We start from the raw sequence: 19,764 nt of genomic DNA on the forward strand, positions 1-19,764 counted from the left end.
ATCTAGACTTCCACCACTTCTCCAACCAAGTCTTTGCACGAATTGACCGAGAGGAAAATCCAGAGCAACGACGAGAAGAGGGCCAATTGACATCAAAAGAAAACAGTCACCAAGAGCAAAGATCTCCGACGACCAGGTCTGGAGACACTCCCTCATGGCAGGATTTTCCTCTTGCAGATCTATCTATATACGTACCCAATAAATAGGTCCTGTCTGCTGCTTACTTGCTTTGACTCGCTCGCTCGCTTTCTTTTTGACCGCCCGCATGTCGCCCCCCATTCCTTCCCAATCGCTCGAAGATACACACACTCGCCTACCGGACCACCGTCGCCTTTGCCACCGTTGCCTATGTGTACACAGGGAAAACAAGGAAAATACTAAAATGGAAAATATAATTTGATAGAAGAGAAATAAGAAAACAAACAAATGCTGGTCGCTGTTGAGATGGATAAGAAATGGAATGCCGGATCACAACGCCTCGCCATATGTAACAATGGAAATTAAAGAAATCAACAAAGATGATGATGTCGCCTTGCCTGACGCGACGGAGGGGAAGACGTCCAAGTCATCTGAACCCTCTATGGTTTACCCCTCTTCGAGGGGCTCTAAGTGTATGTTCCAATGACGACGAAAGAACACCTCAAGCCTTGTTTCTGCGGCCACCGAAGATGCTCTTTCTGTCAAACTTGCCAGCCGTCTTCTCGTTCGAGGCAAGGCTGTCGGAGGTGTATGCTTTCTTGCTACCCTTCTTCCTGCCGGTCCTGACATCGCGTCGGCTCGCACAGCAGCAGCAGAGACACAGCTGGATGATGAACGCTAGGAACGAAGAGGCAGCTGCTATCCACATGAACGCAAACATCTTGTTTCCGAGGTTGGCGCCGATGTTAAGCTCGGCGACAGAGGTCAGGACGTTTCGCAGGATTATGAACAAGACAGTGGCCACGACTGTTGCGACGCAGGTGAAGAGGGCTGTCAGAAACGTGAAGAACATGATGACAAAGGCCCACCAGCGGGAGAAGACGGAGACGAATTGCACGAACATCATGACGAAGGACATGCACGCTCCGGTGAGGAAGAGACCGAACATCCATTTCGAGACGATGCGAATCAGGTCGAGATCGTTGGTCAAATCGGTGGGGAGAGTGACTGTGGGACAATTGTGGTCAGTATGCGAGATGCTGCTGCAGAGGGGGGGGGAGGAGCGGAAGAAAAGGACCGTACTTGTGGCGCCAGCGAGAAGCTCGCTGAGAATAATGGACACTGGATCGAACCAATATAGCGTCTCCGGCTTGGAGCAATGGGTCACACCCCGGCTGTCATGATATCCTTCACAGAAGTTCCACAGACCAACGCGATAGAAGTCGTGCAGACCGATGGTCTGGGCGATGGAGTTGACGATGGCGGCATTTGGCACAGAGACTGGGAAAATGTCGGAAAGGTCGACATTTATGAAATAAATGCTGGTGAGTGTACTGAAGCCTCTGTCTGTTTGGGCGACCTCAACGAGGATCAGGAAAATCCATGTGAGTAGCAATAAGAAGGTGCATATGAAAGTCCAGATTAGGCGGGTCCGGGTCGCTCTCTTGACTTGATCGTGTGTAAAACCTTCAGTGAGGGTTCTGTCTGTTTCCATTGAATGGCCTCTTGTGCCGTCCGAAGATGTTGCTTCTTCTTCTCTCGCTGCTCTTTTGGACCTGCCAAACATTGTCGATGGTACACTCAAAGGGACTCGGCGGACAAAAAGTGTGGCTGTGCGTTCTAATTTATGGTCCGAGAATAATCTAGCACTGCCACCGTCTCGTTTCGTAAATACTATATCTGATGATGTGAAACCAGGGGCTCGTCCACGGGCGAAGAGAAAATCGTGGAGTATTAGTTCAAACAAAAGGGGGCCAGACGGGCCTCTTGTTCAAACGAGATGAGATCTCTTTTCAAGAGGGAGTCAGAGGTAAAAAAAAAATCACACGAGACATAGATTTGGAACTACGGAGCCTAAGAAGAGCAGGGGGAAGGCCATGGAGTGGATTTTGATCTAACCCCCAGTCCAAGCTCGAAACAACGACATCATGCATCGACTCTACTTGCCCTTCCTCGGGCTTGAGGTTGATTGCGTCGACCCGACAAAGACGGGAGACGGAGAGACGGGTGATGAGTTGCGGTGCGCCTCTGCTGAACTGGCGATATGAGACCATATTTTCCTTAGCTGATCGCTGGCAGAGTTCACGCTTGCGACTACGCTTGCACTTCTTGTTGGGGCTGGGGGGCAGTGTGGGTTGTACATCATCTGTCGTGTCGGTCGGGGCGCATTTTTGCATTCACCATTCTGCAGCCCTGTAAGGTATGCATCATAAACACGTTCTCACATGCAGCAATGCAGCCACAAGCACAAATTTGGCTCCCCAAACGTCATACCCGCGCGAACCCGGTAGGGTACGGTAGAGCTAAAAACAGATACGCAGGGACGTAATTTGTAGAAGGCCCAAAGTTAATCTCGACTTCAGATGGTTCATCGTGGAGGTATACAAGATGCAAAACTTTTGCTTCTCGAGATGGCTATTCCCAACACTCGAGTTCGCAAAAGGTGTGCGCAGACGAATGAGCCCACATTTCGACTGGACGCTACAGGTACATCACGATATCGTATGTGGGACTCCAGACGCGTTGATCCCATCTGTGCATTGAAAATCCCAAGATCCTGATTGTCTCAATAACCACAACGTGATTGAACTGCGGCAGAGGGAACTTACGCGGCGTCTTCGGCCGAGAGCCGGCCATTCTGCGCAGATCCAGCGATCCAAGTATCCTAACCCACTCCTCACACCTTTTCGGTGTGGAAGAAGAAGCACAGAAGCGTTTTTCTTTCTCCAACCTCTCCACACACGTCATGCTTTTGCTGATATTGCAGACCGATATGCTTTTGAATCCCTGTGTCCCGAGGATTCACATTGAGGATGCTGCGCATCGCGCGGCACCCAATGCGCATCATGGCCCGAGTTTAGCTTCTGATATACCGTAAAGTAATGACCCTTACTGTACGGTGATGTGATAGTGTGTCTGTGTGTCTCTCACTGCCCTACTTTTTGTCACTGTACACATCCCGGAGCTTCCACTCTACCGGCTCTGCTATCCTTTTTTCTTTCCCTTTATCATCGTTGCGTGCATCCCATATCCCCACATCATCTGTGCTTTTTGGGTGTCTGCTCTGCTACATAGATTCCTGTCGCTTTTGTCTGCATACCACTGACTGTAGCCCCATTCATCTCACCGCCCCCCTTTCTTTTCTTCTTGGGAACAAGGCAGCAATGCTATCCCGCAATCTCTGGCTTGTCGCTTTACTGGCGGTAGGCAGCTACGCACAGTCTTCAGACGAAAGCTCGTCTTCAGAATCGTCGAGTTCGTCGAGTTCATCATCCCGAAGAGCGTCGGGATCCAGCAGTTCTGGCGATGCGAGTATAGTCACTCTCGCCGGCACTGCGTCAGGACCAGATTTCACAGGCAGCCAATACACATACGCATCTGTCTCAGGCCAACTCACCGCAAGTGATTTATACACGTCGAGATCCAGAACTTCGTCCAGCTCCTCTGCATCGAGCACCGGCACATGCACTCACTCGTCGTGTTCGAGCGCCTCAGGCAGCCGCACCTCCAGCGTGAGCACCATCACCTCGACCTCCAAGGGATCAACCAGCATCGTTTCTTTGCTTGTCGGTGGCGGCGGCGTCGTCACTCAGACTATCGTCAACGGCACCGTCACTCTCTCTGCACACCAGAACGCTACCGCAACTACCTCGTCGACTTCTTCTTCTTCTGGAAGCACCTCCTCTTCGGCAGCCCCTACAAACACCCAACCTTGCAATGGCTGGCCCGAGTTCTGCAACAGAAAGTACGGCAACATCACCGAGGTCTGCGCCCACAATGCCGCTTTCAGCATCAAGGGTAATGCTGCAAGCAACCAAGACACGACCATAACCCAACAATTGAACGACGGAGTCCGCATGATTCAGGGAGAGACACAATGGGTCAACAACACCATCTACAACTGCCACACGAGCTGTGATCTGCTCAATGCCGGCACTTGGCAGTCTGGGCTGGAAGAGGTGGCGGCCTGGGTGCGTGACCACCCTTACGACGTCGTCACCCTCCTCATCGTCAACAGCCAGTTCATCTATGTGGACAACTACACCGCCCCTCTGCAAGCCTCTGGCCTTGGTCCCTACCTCTATGAGCCGCCATACATTCCCATGCGTCTCGATCAGTGGCCTACGCTGTCCGAGATGATTCTCACCCAGAAGCGCGTCGTTGTCTTTATGGATTACATGGCTGATCAGACCACGGTGCCTTACATCTTGGACGAGTTCACTCACATGTGGGAGACGCCTTTCTCCCCTACCGATACTTCATTCCCTTGCGACATCCAGCGTCCTCCAGGTCTCAACGAGACCGTCGGCAGAGACGAGCGCATGTACATGGCCAACCACAACCTGAACGCCGAGATTAGCCTCTTGGGCAACTCTTTCCTCGTGCCCAATACTGCCGAACTGAACGTGACCAACGCCGCAGGCCTTCAGCAGCAGATGTTGGGTGCCAACGCGGGCAACTGCACCGGTCAGTTCTTTTTTTTTCTTATACACATCAATGCACAGTGACTGACGTTCTCGCAGAGCGATGGGGCCGCCCACCAAACTTCTTGCTCGTAGACTACTACGACAACGGCAACGGCTCAGTCTTCGAAGTCGCAGCTAAACACAACAACGTCACGTACGACCGTGCATGCTGCGGCATCGTCACGTCCGACGCTGTACGACACAGCGGGCGCGCGCAACTCATCGTCGCCGCTGCTGCTGTGGCGTTTGCCATGAGCCTGGCGTGGTAGAGAAGTAGAGGGTCCATGTATCTATTAATTTTTCTTTAATTTTTTTTTTACCTATTGTCACTGTCAACATCAGCATCTTTTTACGAACCAAAGGAAGGCAATACATCTAACACAATAGGAATGGGAAACAGGAAGGGGGGTTGGGCAAGGGGACGTGGAACATGGTGGCCAGGCGTAACGTTTTTCACTTGAATCTGTCAAGCATCTTTGGTTGGTTGAGCGTGCTTCGTTCTCGACAAGCGCCGCATTTTGTATTTTTTTTTTTATCTTTTCGCTTCTGATTCTTATCAAAATCCAATTATTTAACAATTCACCCTGCCACTTGACCCTTCTACCGTAGTGCATACATCCTCATTCTTACTTCGGGCAAATCGCGAGCGAGTTCTAGGATCATATGGTGATTGATACACGGATCACTTTTCGTATTTACTGTGTGTTCTGATGCTCTTTTCCCTGGAGCGTCGTGAGCGGTAGATGGGCAGTTTTTCGTGCCTCTATGGAGTGGAGTATACATATATATATACATCTCAGCATCTCTGTTTACGTACCTATGTTGCGTTACGTTGCATTGCATGGGACGGGCTGGGCAGGTATGGCATCTGGGATCCACGCTGTACCTCCAGACATGTCCAACTACGTGACAAGTCGTCGCATGGAATAGGTCAGCAGACAGGCAAAGTAGGTGAATTTGCGTGTAGCTTCTTGTAGAGAGCGCATGTCATGGTCATGATTTGGATTTGATGCCGTTTTTTCATATACTACACTGCACACTACATGCGTACTTACTCCCTTCTGAATAGCGAAGTTATTCGTTTTATTGGTATCTCTTTGCATGTTCGTGACTCTTTCCTCGACCCTTCTCGAAGAAGCTCTTTCTCTCCGATAACAAGTTACGTTACTCAGAGCTTGCTCTTGTGGAAACTCCTGCTCTTGTCCTCTCTGAACAGCGTCTCACTGTCAGGATAGGGATCGACGGTGACAGCGTTGAGCGGGTTGAGCTCCGACGCCCTGTGGAACATGTCCTCGTAAACCTTTCCGTCGTGTCTTCCGAGACTGGAGTCGAGTTGCCAGTCGGGGAAGTCCCACGAGTCGACCAGACGCACGGCGTGGGGTCTGATCTCCTCGAGCAGCTTCATGACGGCCGAGGTGCGCGCGAGCTGGATCTGGCGCACGGTCACCGCGGCCGAGGTGTAGAACTCCGAGGCCTCTTGCTCGAGAGTGTGTAGCGCATAAAGGCGGAAGAGCTTGTGCATTATACCCTTGGTCTCCGGGTCGAGGTCGTCGGTCGTCGTGGCGTACAGGGCTTCGTAGAAGTTCTTGACCACCATGTATTGAGAGTGGGCGCGGGACAGGCGGTAGAAATCGACGAGCAGCGAGTTCCATGGCTTGTGGGTTTCGTCGCGGTGCTTGAGCGCTTCGAAGGTCAAGAAGGCCGACCGCCAGGCGAATGCCGAGACGATGTCCGAGTCTGAGTTCAAAATGTCAAAGGCGGCGCCTGTGTCCTGGCGGGAGAGGAAGGTGGTGAGGATCTGAGTCGTGTCGTTGGAGGGTTCCTGTCCCTTGAGCACGCTGCGGGCGGCCTTGAGAAGCTGTAGTTGGTCACGTGTTAGTCCAGTGAACAATGCTTATGGATTCGACTATAGAAAGACTTACGTAGCGGGCGACCTGCTGAGTCAACATGTAGTTGTCACCTTCCCACGTTGCAGTCGGCAGGTAATCAGCATACCAGGTACCGATGCCACTGAAACTGCTGTATCCGTGACCACCGCACGCCCTTCTGCACACCTCGAGACCATCGACGGCGGTGCTCGAAGCGAGTGACTTCAGACCACAGGAAGTGGCGTGCAGATCTGCCAACAAATCACTGCCTGCATGAGTCTCCTCGGGTCCGGCACCTCTCTCTTTGGAACCGACCTTGCCGACGTCTTGGCTCATCTTCTTCTGATTGGCCTCGTAGAGGTTCATCATACCACGACCAGTGAAATGCAGAGCAAAGGTAGTCGCAAGGAGGGTGAGCAGTCTGATCTGCACGGTGGTGTAGTTGAGGACCTGGTTCTCGCCGGCGGTGTTTTGCGCGTCGCGGTCTTGAAACTGGCGGCGTACAGCTGCATAGCGAGTGGCGATGGTCACACCACGGGCCAGAACACCGCCTGCCTGCAGAACGATGGTGCTACGGACCCAGGTCAGGGTGCCATAGATGAGAGAAGGCGATGCTGGACGGAGGTATTTCGATGTCTTGGGATCGATGCTGGAGAATCGGGCAAGCATGCTGATGTGGGGCACCTTGACCTTGTGGAAGAGCAAGAAACCGTTATCCATGGTGTTGTAGCCAAATTTGGGGCCGATATCACCAACGTGAATGTTCGGCAAGGGCTGGTGGGTCTTAAGATCCCGGATCTGAACAACAAAGGGATGAGGCCCATAAGGCTTGCCCTTGAGGATGAGCTGAGCCATGACCACAGCATAGTTAGCTGTTCGGCCGAGCGATCCAATCCACCACTTGGATGCAGTCAGATGCGGTGAATGAATGGTGAAAGTCTTGTCGTCCTCGTTCCATGTCGCCGTAGTCTCAAGACCACGCACGTTCGAACCGTGACCGAGCTCGGTCTGGGCGTAACAGCCAATGTATTCGTAGTTCTGAGCTTTCTTGAGAAAGACTTCGTGTTGCTCCGGACTTCCCTGGTCGCGAAGGGTAATCAAGAACATACTCTCGTGCAAGCCGTACGGGCCGGGCTCGGAGATCAGCTCGTTGGCGCACATCTTGTCCTGCTGCTCCCATTTGTGCTTGACCTCGAGCTGTCTCAGCTTCTTGGCTCTGGCCAGCGCCGTCTCGAAGCGATCTACTCTGCCAGCATAGTAGTTCTGGCTCTTATCAAACACCTTTTCCTTCTGTAGGATTGCCAAGATGCGTCTTTTCCTCTGCAGACCTTCTTTCTTGTGGAGGAACATGGCAAGTTGATCAACATTGATCTTTGATTGTGCTCGCTCATTAGCAAGCAATTCACTGCCTTGAGGGCCGGATGGTTTGAGATCCTTGACCCATTGTGGCGTAGGTACCACGGGTGCCATCTTTGCTACGGCGGGTTGCACAAGACCGGGAAAGCACAGTGAGAATAAAAGATGATCAAGAGGATGTGTCGAGATGTATCAATGGATGATGAGATGGTATAAGATGAACAATTCTTAGGGAAGACTGTGAAAAAAGGGAGAGACAGTAGTATATAACTTATCATATGCATCATCGTCCAATCGTTCACTCCAAACACCGAGGGGTTTGCCTCGGCTGTCTTGCATGCACGGATCGCTGTGAGGTCTGTCAAGTCTATATCGTCGGTCGCCATATCTGGGGCTCCGCGCTTGGCGGCACCTCCCCAGCTTCCGGTCCGCTTATCGAGGGTACGATTTGCTTGTGGAAGACGACCGCTGGGCAGCATGAGCGTGATCGCCGAGGTAAGTCTGGTGTGGGAGATTTCGGCCACATATACCCGCTCACAATCGAGCACATTTTACCGACGCGGACGTAGCCATTTGTCGAACGGGTATCTTCAAGATCTGTGTTGTACAAGTATGTGATGTGTTTAGTGTTGTAGAGTTGTAAAGTGGTAGAGTGAGTAAGCAAGTCTGGCCGTCGTTATTGTTCGGAGTCACGTAGAGCGGTAAAATGAATTCCAAGAAGGTTCTCTGTGGTGACAATACCGAGCGTCTCTTCTACGAGACTTCTCTGTGTCTTCTCTTGTTGTATACCTTGGCAACTTGGTCTCATAATCACCAAGCGCGGAGAGGTAACAAGACCGTGAGCGAGACCGGACATTACCATCTTCACACCTCGAGTACTTTCAGTGCAGGTTGCAGGGCGTTGTTGTGGAGGGGAAGGATGCAGAAACAAGGCGTGGTACCTATCGAGTTTCCAGCAGCGGGCCCAGCGATGCAGGTGGTATCGATAGTGTCTGTTGTCCCAGCGCTGGTCAGAAGACATTCGACACAGAAAACCTCGGCCTTATTTATGTCCTTCTCGTGAGCATGGACCATCCATCGCCGTACCATCGAGTACAAGCCACGATAAACATATCCGGTCTGTGAGACTCCAAGATCGATCAGACCCGCACGAATACAAGATGAGGGTTTTCAAGGCGCTTCATTCGTGTTGCAGCCTAGCTTTGAGTAGGTGACCAAGTACAATCTTCTCCCCTCGCCGAAAATGGACTGGAAAATAGAGAAATGTACTTCAACCCTTTCCTTGAACTCCACACGCCTCGCTATTGACCCAGAAACAAACAAGACGCCCCAGAGATGCAGATGCAGTGTTAGATGCAACGCTGGGAAGACATGGAACCGGACCGACCCATATTCCATCCGAACATTCACAGGCATGTGAGAACTCCCGTTTCCTTGGTCAGTGTGACATGGTATCATTGTGATGCAAACAGGTGCGTGATCCTCTCTCTCTATCTTTTATGCTCATGCCTCGGGTGCACGACTCCGGCCTCCTTTTGCATCTTGATCAATTGACTCTTCAACGTTTCGTAGGTGAACATGGTGGTCATGGCTGCCGGGACAGCACGTAGCATGTTGGTCCCCAGGCCGTTGTAGAAGGCGCGCCATCCCTCCTCTTTGACTATGAGCTTACACATCATGATGACACCACGGTAGCGGGGCTTGTTGATCATGCCGTCCGAACTCGCGGTGCCCCTCTGTTGCGTCTGGAGTCGGGTTCGGAGGACCTCGTGGGGATATGTGGCGGTGGTGGCAGCCATCTTGCTGAGAAAGGTGGCGGCCAGCATGGCGATGTTGTTCTGCGGGGTGCTCTCTGTCTGCTCGCCCATCTCCAGACCGGTGAATCTGAACTTCAAGTATTCATACAGGGGGAACTGAATGGCGACGTGGGTCAGACCGAGCAGGGCAGGAGCGAGACCAGAGTAGAAGGCCCTGATTCCTTCGCTGCGCCACATCTGGCGAGCGGCGTCGAAGCTGTTTTCGTAGTGCCACGGCGTGCGGCGGCCTTCGCCTGCAGATGCGGAGATCTGGGACATGAGCCGGGTCTTGATGACCCAGATGGGATTCGTCGCAGACGTAGAGCAGGCACCGGCGGTGACCGAGGCAGCCATGTGTGCTTGCCATTTCTCGTCTTTTTTTGGGGGGGAATGTATGTTGGCAAAGGTGTAAAGTTGAGGCGATTGGGAGGGCATCACTTACCAAAGTAGTCTGCATAGTAGTCCTTGGATGTGTCGTAAACGCCCATGTAAACGGCCCAGGTGGGTATGTAACCAAAAAGCATGGGAGCCAGGCCCCGATACAAGCCCTTCAGACCATCTTGTCTGACAATGGTCTTGGCGGTGCCGACGAGACCACGATAGATGACCTCGCCAGAGGGGTGGTAGCTGGCGGATTGCTGCTGACGGAAGGATCCTTGAGCCTGGAGTTTGGTCTTGATGACATCGAGAGGACAAGTGACGAAGCCCGAGGCGACACCGGCGACGGAACCACAGAAGGGATTGATCCACACGGGGGGGACCTTCGCGACAAGCTTAGCGAGGGAAGAAGGAGAGCTGGTGGTGGTGGTGGTGGTGGTGGTGGTGGTGGTGGTGGTGGGTTGAGAGAGTGTTGTTTGGGTGGAGGACCCGAGATCGTGACTGTCGCCGGCCATTTCGATCAATGTTCTCGCGCTTTACTAGCGAGTCATTATCGAGGGCAGAGTCGAGGTCGCTGGCTTTCACTGTATAGGTAAAATTGGCTGTCCGAAGGTGGGTTTGATTGGGTGGTGGATTGGACAGTACGGTATACAGTACTGTAGTATATGCTGCGGACTGCGAACCTGCGAACAGACCCAGGACCCCGCGACACGGCCAGAAGTGGAGAACTGCTACCAAGGGCCGGGCATGGACAGGGCAGGTAGACGGACACTGGAGACCGAAATGCGGGTTGGGTCGGAATATACCTAGCTTGGGAGAGTGACACAAAGGCAATTGCAGGGCGGGTTGTGTATATACAGCAGCCGAGGCAGGTAGTCGTTGGAAATTACACTGATGGCTTGCAGCAAGAAGCGTGTGTGTGATGGTCAAAGTGATTTGCCTTGGGGAAACAAGGTACAGAAATAGAGTGTGTAATCACAAATGACAAAGAGCTTGAGGTCACTGAATGAGGCAAGGTCGAGCCTGGTAGTAATTGCGTACAAGTGCTTGTTTCTTTCTTTTGTTCTCCAGATACGGATACACGATGGAGCCCCGCGGCAATAATGGGTGATTTGCAATCCTTACAGTACAGTAGATGCCCGATATGAGTGACGGTGTACTGAGAGATACGCGCGATAGAAGGAAAGTGAAGGCGGCAGGGCTGAATGCAGCAGAGCAGCCAATCAGATGCAGACGAGCCCGGATTACTCCGTCCGTTGCAGACGCAGAGACGCAGAGACGCAGAGACGCAGAGACGCTCAGCTTTGTCGACACGGCGACATACTGCGAGCCTCTCTTTACTACTAGAGACATTCACTCCCACTCCCACTCCACCGCCGCAATGTCGCAACCTTCTCTCACCAACTTCATCGTCAAGCGCCCATGGTTGAAGAGGTGGATGACTCCCATCGCCAACTGGTACACTGATGCCGCTGGGTACAGAAAGCTCGGTCTCAGGTACGCCCTCCTCGCCCTCCTCGCCCTCGCCCGCCACGTTCCTCAACACCGCCGCCTTCTCCAGACAGAGCGACGTCTTGCGGTTATGGCATGCCACAATGCATCTCACTGCTCTGGCTGCTCCATTGGTCCCCAATTGTCCCTGCAGCAGTCGTGAATCGAGCAGGAAATACTGATGCTGTGCCTCGAAATACAGAGCCGACGATCTGATCCCCGAAGAGTCCGACGTTGTCCTCCTCGCCCTCAAGCGTCTCCCGCCCAAGGAGGCCTACGACCGCGTCTTCCGCATGCGCCGCGCCTTCCAGGTTCGCATCTGAGACCCCGGAGTCCTTCCAGCCCATCCCGCATTTCTGACACCGACTTCCAGTGCTCCATCTCACACCAGCTTCTCCCCAAGGCCGAGCAGACCAAGCCCGAAGAGGTTCATACACACCCTCGTCTCTATCGCTACACAGCCGATCCGCTGACTTACTTCCTTCCAGGACTACCCTTACCTCAGCCCCATCATCAAGGAGATCGAGCAAGAGAGGAGAGAGAGGCTCGACCTCGACGCAATGGTTGTCAACAAGAAATAGACATGACTTTAGGAAGACTCCCTTTGCCTGTACATTCCCCCCTGCCGATACTCTTTGCATGACGCGGCCTGAGCGATTGGCCGTGTGGTTGTATGATATACCGCCATCAAACATCTCTTTTGGACTCTATCCCACTGCCTGTTTCTTTCATGGGTTCTCCGATGTCTCAATCCGCAAGCATGTGCTAGATCAGACGTGTTTGTTGGTGTGAAATCTGCCTTGAGATCCTGTTTCACGGACACCATCCAGAATTGCCCGTTGTAACGATCTGCGCACGTCTCGCACAATCATATTTCTACTCAAACTCGACCCACCAAACAGCGTGTGAAAAGGGTCGTTGGGTACGATCACATATACAATTGCAATACCTGCTATGCAAGAACCCCCGCTACGAGTGCTTTCACTATCGGCTCATCGCAATTGATGTCTGTCGAGTCTATGCGATCACCATTCTCGGATCTCTTGGCATCAATCAATCGGATGGGTATGCACGGACCCGACGTGCGGCTGCCTACTATCATCGTGTCTCCATCCTGCCATTACTCATCTGACATTACTTCGTGAGCCGTATCAATTGATACTCGCGAGAAGATTATAATTGCATCAAGCATCCAGAGCCTTGAATTTATACTTGGAGTAGTCTGATTCTATGCTCGAATCTGCATCTTGACCCATACCCTGTCCACCCATCCACTGTACAACGACGTCATTGCCCACACCCACTACCATTCTCTTCTCAGATCTGCTTCTTCCCAGGCTCTATGTTGTAAACTAAAGCATTCCCTATATATGTCCTGATCCTTTCTTCTGTCCTGAACGTGAACTACACTCGACTTCAACTAGCCTTTGGTCAAGTTGGCAAGCCTCCTCGCAGTGGCCACCATGTCTCTACGACGGTCTGCCCGTGTCCAGGCCATTGAGCCCATGTCAAAAGTGGTCAACCCGAATAGTCTGAAGAGAGCATTCGCGACTACGAAAGCTGGAACGAGGAGCAAATCTACCAAAGACACCACAAAACCGGATCATGTTGAGAAGGAGAACAGCATACCCACAGTTGTCCCTTCTACTAAGCGAGATACTCCAGCAAAGCGCCGCAGAGTCGCATCAAGTCCACCGAACATAGCTCCTGTGATAGCATCGCCCACTCCTCTACATAGCACGGGAGATGTTGACGATGCCATTCCATCAAGCAATGGGGTCAGACCCGTGGACCCTCACATCACCAATGCACCGATCTCGTCGCCTCAGGATGGCCATGTGACTACTGCATATTCCAACCATGAGAATGGTGTCCCTATCAACGGACCCGTACCACCGCCAACAGGTACTACATCAACTCTTCTGGACCAAGCCATTGCACATCTCCTCAAAACAGACACAACCGGACGCCTGGCTCCGGTGATCGCTGCACACCACTGCGCTGTCTTCTCCCCGGCTGGCCTCGCCGAAATCATAGATCCCTTCCGCAGCCTCGCGTCAGGCATCATGGCTCAACAAGTCTCGGGCGCCGCAGCTTCGAGCATCAAGAACAAGTTCATCGGCCTCTTCCCTGCGACGGCTACTCATCTGGGTCCACCTCACTTCCCTTTCCCTGAACTCGTTGCCCAGACGCCTCTGACTACGCTTCGTACGGCGGGACTGAGTCAGCGCAAAGCAGAGTACATTCAAGGCCTAGCCTCCCATTTTGTATCTGGTGAACTCTCTGCCGAGATGCTCGCTCGCGCATCCGACGACGAAGTCATGGAGCGTCTCGTCGCTGTTCGCGGATTAGGCAAATGGAGCGTGGAGATGTTTGCTTGCTTCAGTCTCAAGCGCGCCGATGTGTTTAGTACAGGCGACTTGGGGGTCCAGAGGGGAATGGCAGCCTGGCAAGGAAGAGATGTCGCAAAGCTCAAGTCGAGGGGCTCGGGTGGCAAATGGAAGTACATGTCGGAAAAGGACATGTTGGAGTTGTCGGCTCCCTTCTCGCCCTATAGGAGTCTGTTCATGTGGTATATGTGGCGAGTTGAGGATGTGGATGTTGGCGCTATACAAAACGCTTGATATGTTCCTCTTTTCTTTTTCAAGAGGGCGGTTGTATCTACTTTGCACGTACGTTCGGGAAGAACATGTTCGAGTCATGGTCGCTGTGATATGTATAATGAGTTATGATCAAAAGCAGCCGTATCAGCAAACAGGCATGATAAATCATTCCCAAATCTATGATATGAATATCTCATCAATGTTATCGAGACAAGTACATCCTTCTATACCAATGCCGGACCGACTGGATATGTCTCATCTATATATCTATTCACTCAGAGCCCTGCATCTAGCTTCTTTCTTTTCGACTCTGATACGGAGACGAAAAGTTATTACCCCAAGCTAAAGGAAAGGAAGGAAAAAGCAAGGGAAGGCAAGCACCAGCAAAAGATAAAGACTTAAAGACAGATACACTACTATATGACCTACACGAGCAGGTTCTCACATGCCGCTCCTCTGATATACTGTTTGTTTACCCATAGATTGCCGTAAGCAGGCAAGTACCAGTGCAGAACACATCGACTACTTGCGCCCCTACGTACCTAGCTGGGCCAAAGCACGCCGTGAGAACAAAGAGATTGACGCCATCAAATCACCAGTGTCCTGCTTTTTCAGAACATTCGATCTCTTGACACCTTCATACAACTATGACATTCTTACTTGAGATACTCGAGGCTCCCACTTCTGTTGCATGACATTACATGCAAAGCCATGACCAGAAGCAGAGAAGTTCCAGAGGCAGGAGAAGAAGGCAACGGTAAGAGATCCGTCGGAGAAGTGACTGCAAAACATCACCTGCCCTCTTTGGATGCTACTTCCGGTCCAGCCAGTATGTCACTCCATAGCAAAGGATCTGGTCGGCATAAGGTAGGATCTGCTTGTGCGTAAGAGATATACATGGCTTTCGCACTTGTTCCGACTCGAGGCTAAAGTGCAGAACAAAAAAAGACTGCAGCAAAGGCAGAATCGTAGCCGATCTGCCCCATGCTTCTTCCTGTTCTGTCGTCTACTTAATTATGTGACGACTACACGCTCACTGAGCTAGGTAATGACCACTTCCGCGTCGCGAGTAGCACAGAAGATCGGATACGCACATATCTAAGAGAGCAATAAGGAAGGACTTACAATATACTATGTCTGCAAGATCCTAGAACAATATCACGCGTGTTTTGTATTCCCGACATATACTTTATTCGAGCATATAATTCTCAACTTCAACAACAGCAAAAAATAACATATGACAAATAAACGTACATATAATCAACGCTTTACCTCTTCTTTCTTATTACAAATAGAGGTCACGTATGCATAGAAACACAACGAAAAGTAACAAATCGATAGATGATGGGAAACACCACCGAGTATCATCGTATCGCTGTATTGTATCTATACCTCCTACCTATCCATCAGGCGCTCGCTTCGTCGTTGTGTGCCACACATTAGGTCTTAACTTCTCTTACGACCTTCTACACCGTACCTACCTTGTTTCATCATCTGAGATGCAAATATGAAATAATTGCAGCGCTTGATAAAATACACAAGAAGCCCAACCCAAAAAAGGAGCCCGATGTCCAAGGTCATGTGTCTCGGCTATAAATGCCGCAAATCGAACCTCGTCGTATCCCCCCTCCCCCCTCGTGTTTGTCTTTTTCTTTGCTTTTTTTTCCCAACTTGGCTTGATGATAAACAACCAAACCCAACCTAAGCAAATCTGAAACAGCAGCTTCATTCGTGATTAATCTATCTCTTACAAACAACACGACATGCATGCATCGAATCATATCATGTCTCTATGTTCAAACATTAGCACTCAATCGCTCGCACTTACTTGCGTTTTTGAGTACTTATTTTCCACGGGGCAAATTTCACATATACAGCACTGTAAAAGATAGAAAAAAGTCGACTCAAGAATCCAAGGTTTTGACATCGAAATTATCAACATGAAAAGAGGTAATCCCATACTGGTGACAGTAGTTCTGCAATGAAAAGAAAAAGGAAAAAAGGAGCCTATTACTGCTACAAAGCCATATCTTGCCCTGTCAGACGACCTAGAGGCCTTGCCAATATACGTGAAACCATTACGTTGTAAGAGAGTGAGGTTGGAAAAAACAATTTGGGAATGTAGAAAAATATCAATGCTCGCTTTCCAGTTCTTTTCAAAGAGAGGGTCAGAGGTTTGCCCACTCTAGTGCGAGCTTCTTGGTTAAAAGACCCCCATGTAGATATGAGGGGAACAGCAACAGTCAGGGATGAGTGACAGCGTACGCCCCCCTCCGCCTAGCATTAGTCTATGCAAGCGACATGAAATGATGGAAAACAACTGAAACGCCATGCAACTTCTCGATACCCTTCAGCCACTTTACAAGAGACCGAAGATGGCAGCGACAACACCCATGAAGCCGGTGGCGGCAACGGGGATGTACATGCCAGCAGCGGCGCCGGAGGACGAAGAAGAGCCAGAGCTGGTGGCAGAGGCGGAAGAGGAGGTACCGGTAGGGGTGGAGCCCTGACCTGAGGGCTTCTCCTGCTGACCAGCGCAGGTGTACTTGCCCTTGATCACACCGTTCTGCTTCTTGAGGGCGTCGAAAGGCTTGCAGTCAAGGACACCAGAGGACTGGAGGTTGAAGGCACCACGAACGTCAGTGAGAGCAGGGAAAGTGACGCTAGAGGTTTTGTTAGCAATTGCTTATAATTTCAGTGGTAGACAGAGCACTTACTTGGTGAAGTTGCCGTGGAAGTCAAGGGCACCGCCGACAGTGGTGAGTTTGGGGAAACCCTCAGCGTTGTAAAGCTCGGTGTTGTTGGCGACCTGGAAACCACCGGAGATGGTTTTGAGCATGGGCATCGAGACGTTCTTGAGGTCGGTGTTGGAGACAAAGGAAAGAGATCCACCGACGGTAGTCAAGTTGGCGCACTGGACAGACGTGAACTCGTTGTCGTAGAAACCGAGGGAGCCGTTAACCGACTCGAGCGAGGGAGACGAGAAGGTGCTGACGTTGCGGAGAGTCATGTTGTTGGCCCAGATCAGGTTGGAGAGGATGACGGAAACGTTGTTTCCGTTGGCCTCGATGGTGAGAGAGTCGGTGATGTTGCCGAGCTGCATCTCGATGTCCTGAAGGTAGTTGTTGTTGGTGATGTAGACAGTGTCAACGACCTGGAGGTTGATGCCATCGAGGGAGTTGAGCTGGGTGTTCTGAATGTTGAGCTCAGAAGCAGTCTGGACACCAGAGGTGAAGGAAAGACCCTGGAGGGCAGGGAGAGCCTCCCACTCGAGCTTGCCGACGTCGGTGAGTCTAGGGAAAGTGAGGGTGGACAGAATGGTGAGTTGGTTGAGGCTGAATGCGCCGGTGATGGTCTCGAGGTTGCCAGCAGAGAGCTGGGTCATCTGCGTGACGTTGTTGGCGACCAGGTCACCGGTGATCTTCTTGATGCCATCGAGGGCAATGTTGTCGGTGGTACCGGTGGCAATGGCAATGTTACCAGTGAAGGTTGTGCAGGATGCCAAGGCAGAAGCGTCACCAGCGTTCTGGATGGTAGTGGTTGCGGCACTGCAAGAAGCGCTGCTCTGGGCTGTTTTCGATTTCATATCAGTTCCTGCTTAACGTGATGTGGCAAAGGAAGGAGAGTGACTGACCCATTACGCTGCCTGCAAGAGCAAGCGCCGGCGCGATGTACTTCATCGACGACATTATGAGAGGGGAGTATTAACTGTTTTTTTGCCGTCAGCGAACTGTAAACAAACAAACGCCCATGTCTTTGATGGAAGCCACTTGAGTCGAGTAGAATCATTCGATGTCCTTGTGTTCTTCTTTGATAGGCCTCGACATGATGTCTCGATCATTTCTGTTGAACCAGAGCACGAAATCCGTTGAAAAACATACCTTGAAGCTGTAAATGCTACTACAATGGGAGGTCGCTGGGGGATAATTGGAAGATGGGAAAGACCAGCGAAGGGAGTCAGTAATGGTTGATGCGATGGATGATTTGAAGCGAGTGAAAGAAGTGAAAGTGACAGGCAGTTATGGACGGATGATAAGGATCCGGAGACGCAAGCCACGCAAGCGAAAAGGAAACTGCGAGGGAGGTTGAAGATGAGCTGGGAAGGTGGTGGCTAGGAGGAACGCACGGCTTAAGAGTAATCAGGGGGCACAGGCGGAAGCTTGCGCCAAGCCAAACTTTTGGTTGCTAGCGTGTGTCGGTCTCGTCGAATCCGGAATTGCGATTCGCCCGTCGTTGCGAGAAAGTTACTTTGACACAGGGCCAAGCTGGAAGATGGCCAACCAGTGGCAAACATACATGAGGCCCCATACCTCGACTGTTCAACTAACCTTACACTACTGGTCCATCTCGGCTCATCTTCATGGCTTGGGGTGCGTACGTCCTCCAGTACCCGCGGAACCTACCCAGCTCATCGAGCAATCATGTGCTGAACCATTACGCTTCCCAGGGCTTGTTGACCGTGTCTGACTTTTGTGGTCGTGGACACACGCCGTAAGGCCAAGGTACCGAGGGTACGAGCGAACAGGTAGCAAATCGGAAACATGCATTCCAGCCAGCCCACTCCCAAAATGCAGTTTGTTGTATGTGCCCGCTCGCGCTCGTCGTTGTTCCATGGTCTTACCGTAAATAAAGCTTCTTTCAATTACACAAACAGCACAGTGCTGTCTGCAGTGCCTGCCACAGTCCCAAGCATCATCATCAGCATCATCGTCTGCATCATGTCCACCAGCACAAGCCTCTCGATCATCGACGCTGTTGTCCCCCGTATCTCTTAGTCCCCGCGCATGGACTCAACACTGAGCTCGACGCTCTGCCGCCCTCACACACCCTGCAGCCACCGCAATTTCGCCAGACGGTTGATCTATCTCTGATATCAGTCAATCCAATTTCCATGCAATTGCTCGAATGTTACTTCTCGACTGATCGGGGAATTGTCTTTTCGGCGCTCCTGTCTCGACTCGGTCGCTGCGTCCCGACCTCTTTGACTTGATGCGCTGTTCGATATGATTTAGCTTCTTTTACCCAAGAGATTCGATTTTCTCCGGTTCCTGACTTTAGTGGTGGCGAGATCTGGGTGGAGACGGTACCAGCCATACTGTATAACACACTCCCCACCATCTCGAACTCATGCCCTGTTACAGTAAAGTCGCTTGCCAGTCGTCTGTGAGATCCACATAGGCGGCTATTTCCTCAACCGTTCCCGTAATCATAAAACATTTGTGCATGAGGATCCTCCATCGCCATCGCGACGCCTCTAATATATAATAATCCTCAAAACAGGGATTCCAACGTCCCATCTCCAGTGCAAATGATGTGGAGCGAACACTCCCCTTACGCATACAAATAATGCCCGTGACTTTGCGACAGTACTGTACGACAAATGATCTGCATGACAGGACTAAAACCGTCCGCCCGTGTACCACTACTAGAGAACCCAGCGGCGCCGGCTCGAATTTCTTATATGGCCTTGGCGACCTCCACACGTGTCTCAAGATAGAATACGTTCGGCACGACAGCGAAGTCTCTGTCGACAAGCAATGTTGCAATATACTTTCGAGGCTCTTCTTAGCCATCATTCTCGAATTGTCATTCACAGATCCCGCAAGATACGTATCCGGTAATCAAATGGTCTTGCTTCAGTCCAGCCTTCTTGGTATTGTTCAACACT

General features: G+C 51.4%; 7 protein-coding genes across 8 annotated transcripts; 3 read left to right on the plus strand and 4 right to left on the minus strand.

Annotated features, from left to right (window-relative positions):
* Positions 1-640: 640 nt before the first annotated feature.
* Positions 641-1,705, minus strand: AAFC00_004481 (uncharacterized protein; the record flags this gene model as incomplete). Its single annotated transcript, XM_069344131.1, has 2 exons — positions 641-1,146; positions 1,222-1,705. 2 exons carry the CDS (start codon positions 1,703-1,705, stop codon positions 641-643), a joined length of 990 nt encoding a protein of 329 aa, XP_069196546.1.
* A 1,597-nt stretch (positions 1,706-3,302) lies between these two features.
* AAFC00_004482 (uncharacterized protein) lies at positions 3,303-4,873 on the plus strand (the record flags this gene model as incomplete). The annotated part of the gene is made up of 2 exons (XM_069344132.1): positions 3,303-4,605; positions 4,662-4,873. 2 exons carry the CDS (start codon positions 3,303-3,305, stop codon positions 4,871-4,873), a joined length of 1,515 nt encoding a protein of 504 aa, XP_069196547.1.
* An 899-nt stretch (positions 4,874-5,772) lies between these two features.
* Positions 5,773-7,942, minus strand: AAFC00_004483 (uncharacterized protein; the record flags this gene model as incomplete). Its single annotated transcript, XM_069344133.1, has 2 exons — positions 5,773-6,462; positions 6,527-7,942. 2 exons carry the CDS (start codon positions 7,940-7,942, stop codon positions 5,773-5,775), a joined length of 2,106 nt encoding a protein of 701 aa, XP_069196548.1.
* Positions 7,943-9,318: 1,376 nt separating this feature from the next.
* On the minus strand, positions 9,319-10,517 carry AAFC00_004484 (uncharacterized protein; the record flags this gene model as incomplete). Its single annotated transcript, XM_069344134.1, has 2 exons — positions 9,319-9,998; positions 10,067-10,517. The coding sequence occupies 2 exons, from the start codon at positions 10,515-10,517 to the stop codon at positions 9,319-9,321; spliced, it is 1,131 nt and encodes a 376-aa protein (XP_069196549.1).
* An 866-nt stretch (positions 10,518-11,383) lies between these two features.
* AAFC00_004485 (uncharacterized protein) lies at positions 11,384-12,074 on the plus strand (the record flags this gene model as incomplete). The annotated part of the gene is made up of 4 exons (XM_069344135.1): positions 11,384-11,499; positions 11,696-11,804; positions 11,867-11,920; positions 11,982-12,074. 4 exons carry the CDS (start codon positions 11,384-11,386, stop codon positions 12,072-12,074), a joined length of 372 nt encoding a protein of 123 aa, XP_069196550.1.
* Positions 12,075-12,956: 882 nt separating this feature from the next.
* Positions 12,957-14,117, plus strand: AAFC00_004486 (uncharacterized protein; the record flags this gene model as incomplete). The annotated part of the gene is made up of 1 exon (XM_069344136.1): positions 12,957-14,117. The coding sequence occupies one exon, from the start codon at positions 12,957-12,959 to the stop codon at positions 14,115-14,117; it is 1,161 nt and encodes a 386-aa protein (XP_069196551.1).
* A 2,338-nt stretch (positions 14,118-16,455) lies between these two features.
* Positions 16,456-17,785, minus strand: AAFC00_004487 (uncharacterized protein; the record flags this gene model as incomplete). 2 transcript variants are annotated; one of them, XM_069344137.1, is made up of 3 exons in its annotated part: positions 16,456-16,759; positions 16,814-17,666; positions 17,731-17,785. In XM_069344137.1, the coding sequence occupies 3 exons, from the start codon at positions 17,783-17,785 to the stop codon at positions 16,456-16,458; spliced, it is 1,212 nt and encodes a 403-aa protein (XP_069196553.1). The 2 variants fall into 2 exon arrangements, with proteins under 2 accessions (XP_069196553.1, XP_069196552.1); XM_069347770.1 differs by having other exon boundaries at positions 17,731-17,776.
* Between the last annotated feature and the right edge of the window lie 1,979 nt (positions 17,786-19,764).

The sequence above is a fragment of the Neodothiora populina genome, assembly GCF_041146345.1.
Source record: "Neodothiora populina strain CPC 39397 chromosome Unknown canker_contig_3, whole genome shotgun sequence".
In the NCBI taxonomy this organism is placed as follows: Eukaryota; Fungi; Ascomycota; class Dothideomycetes; order Dothideales; family Dothioraceae; genus Neodothiora; species Neodothiora populina.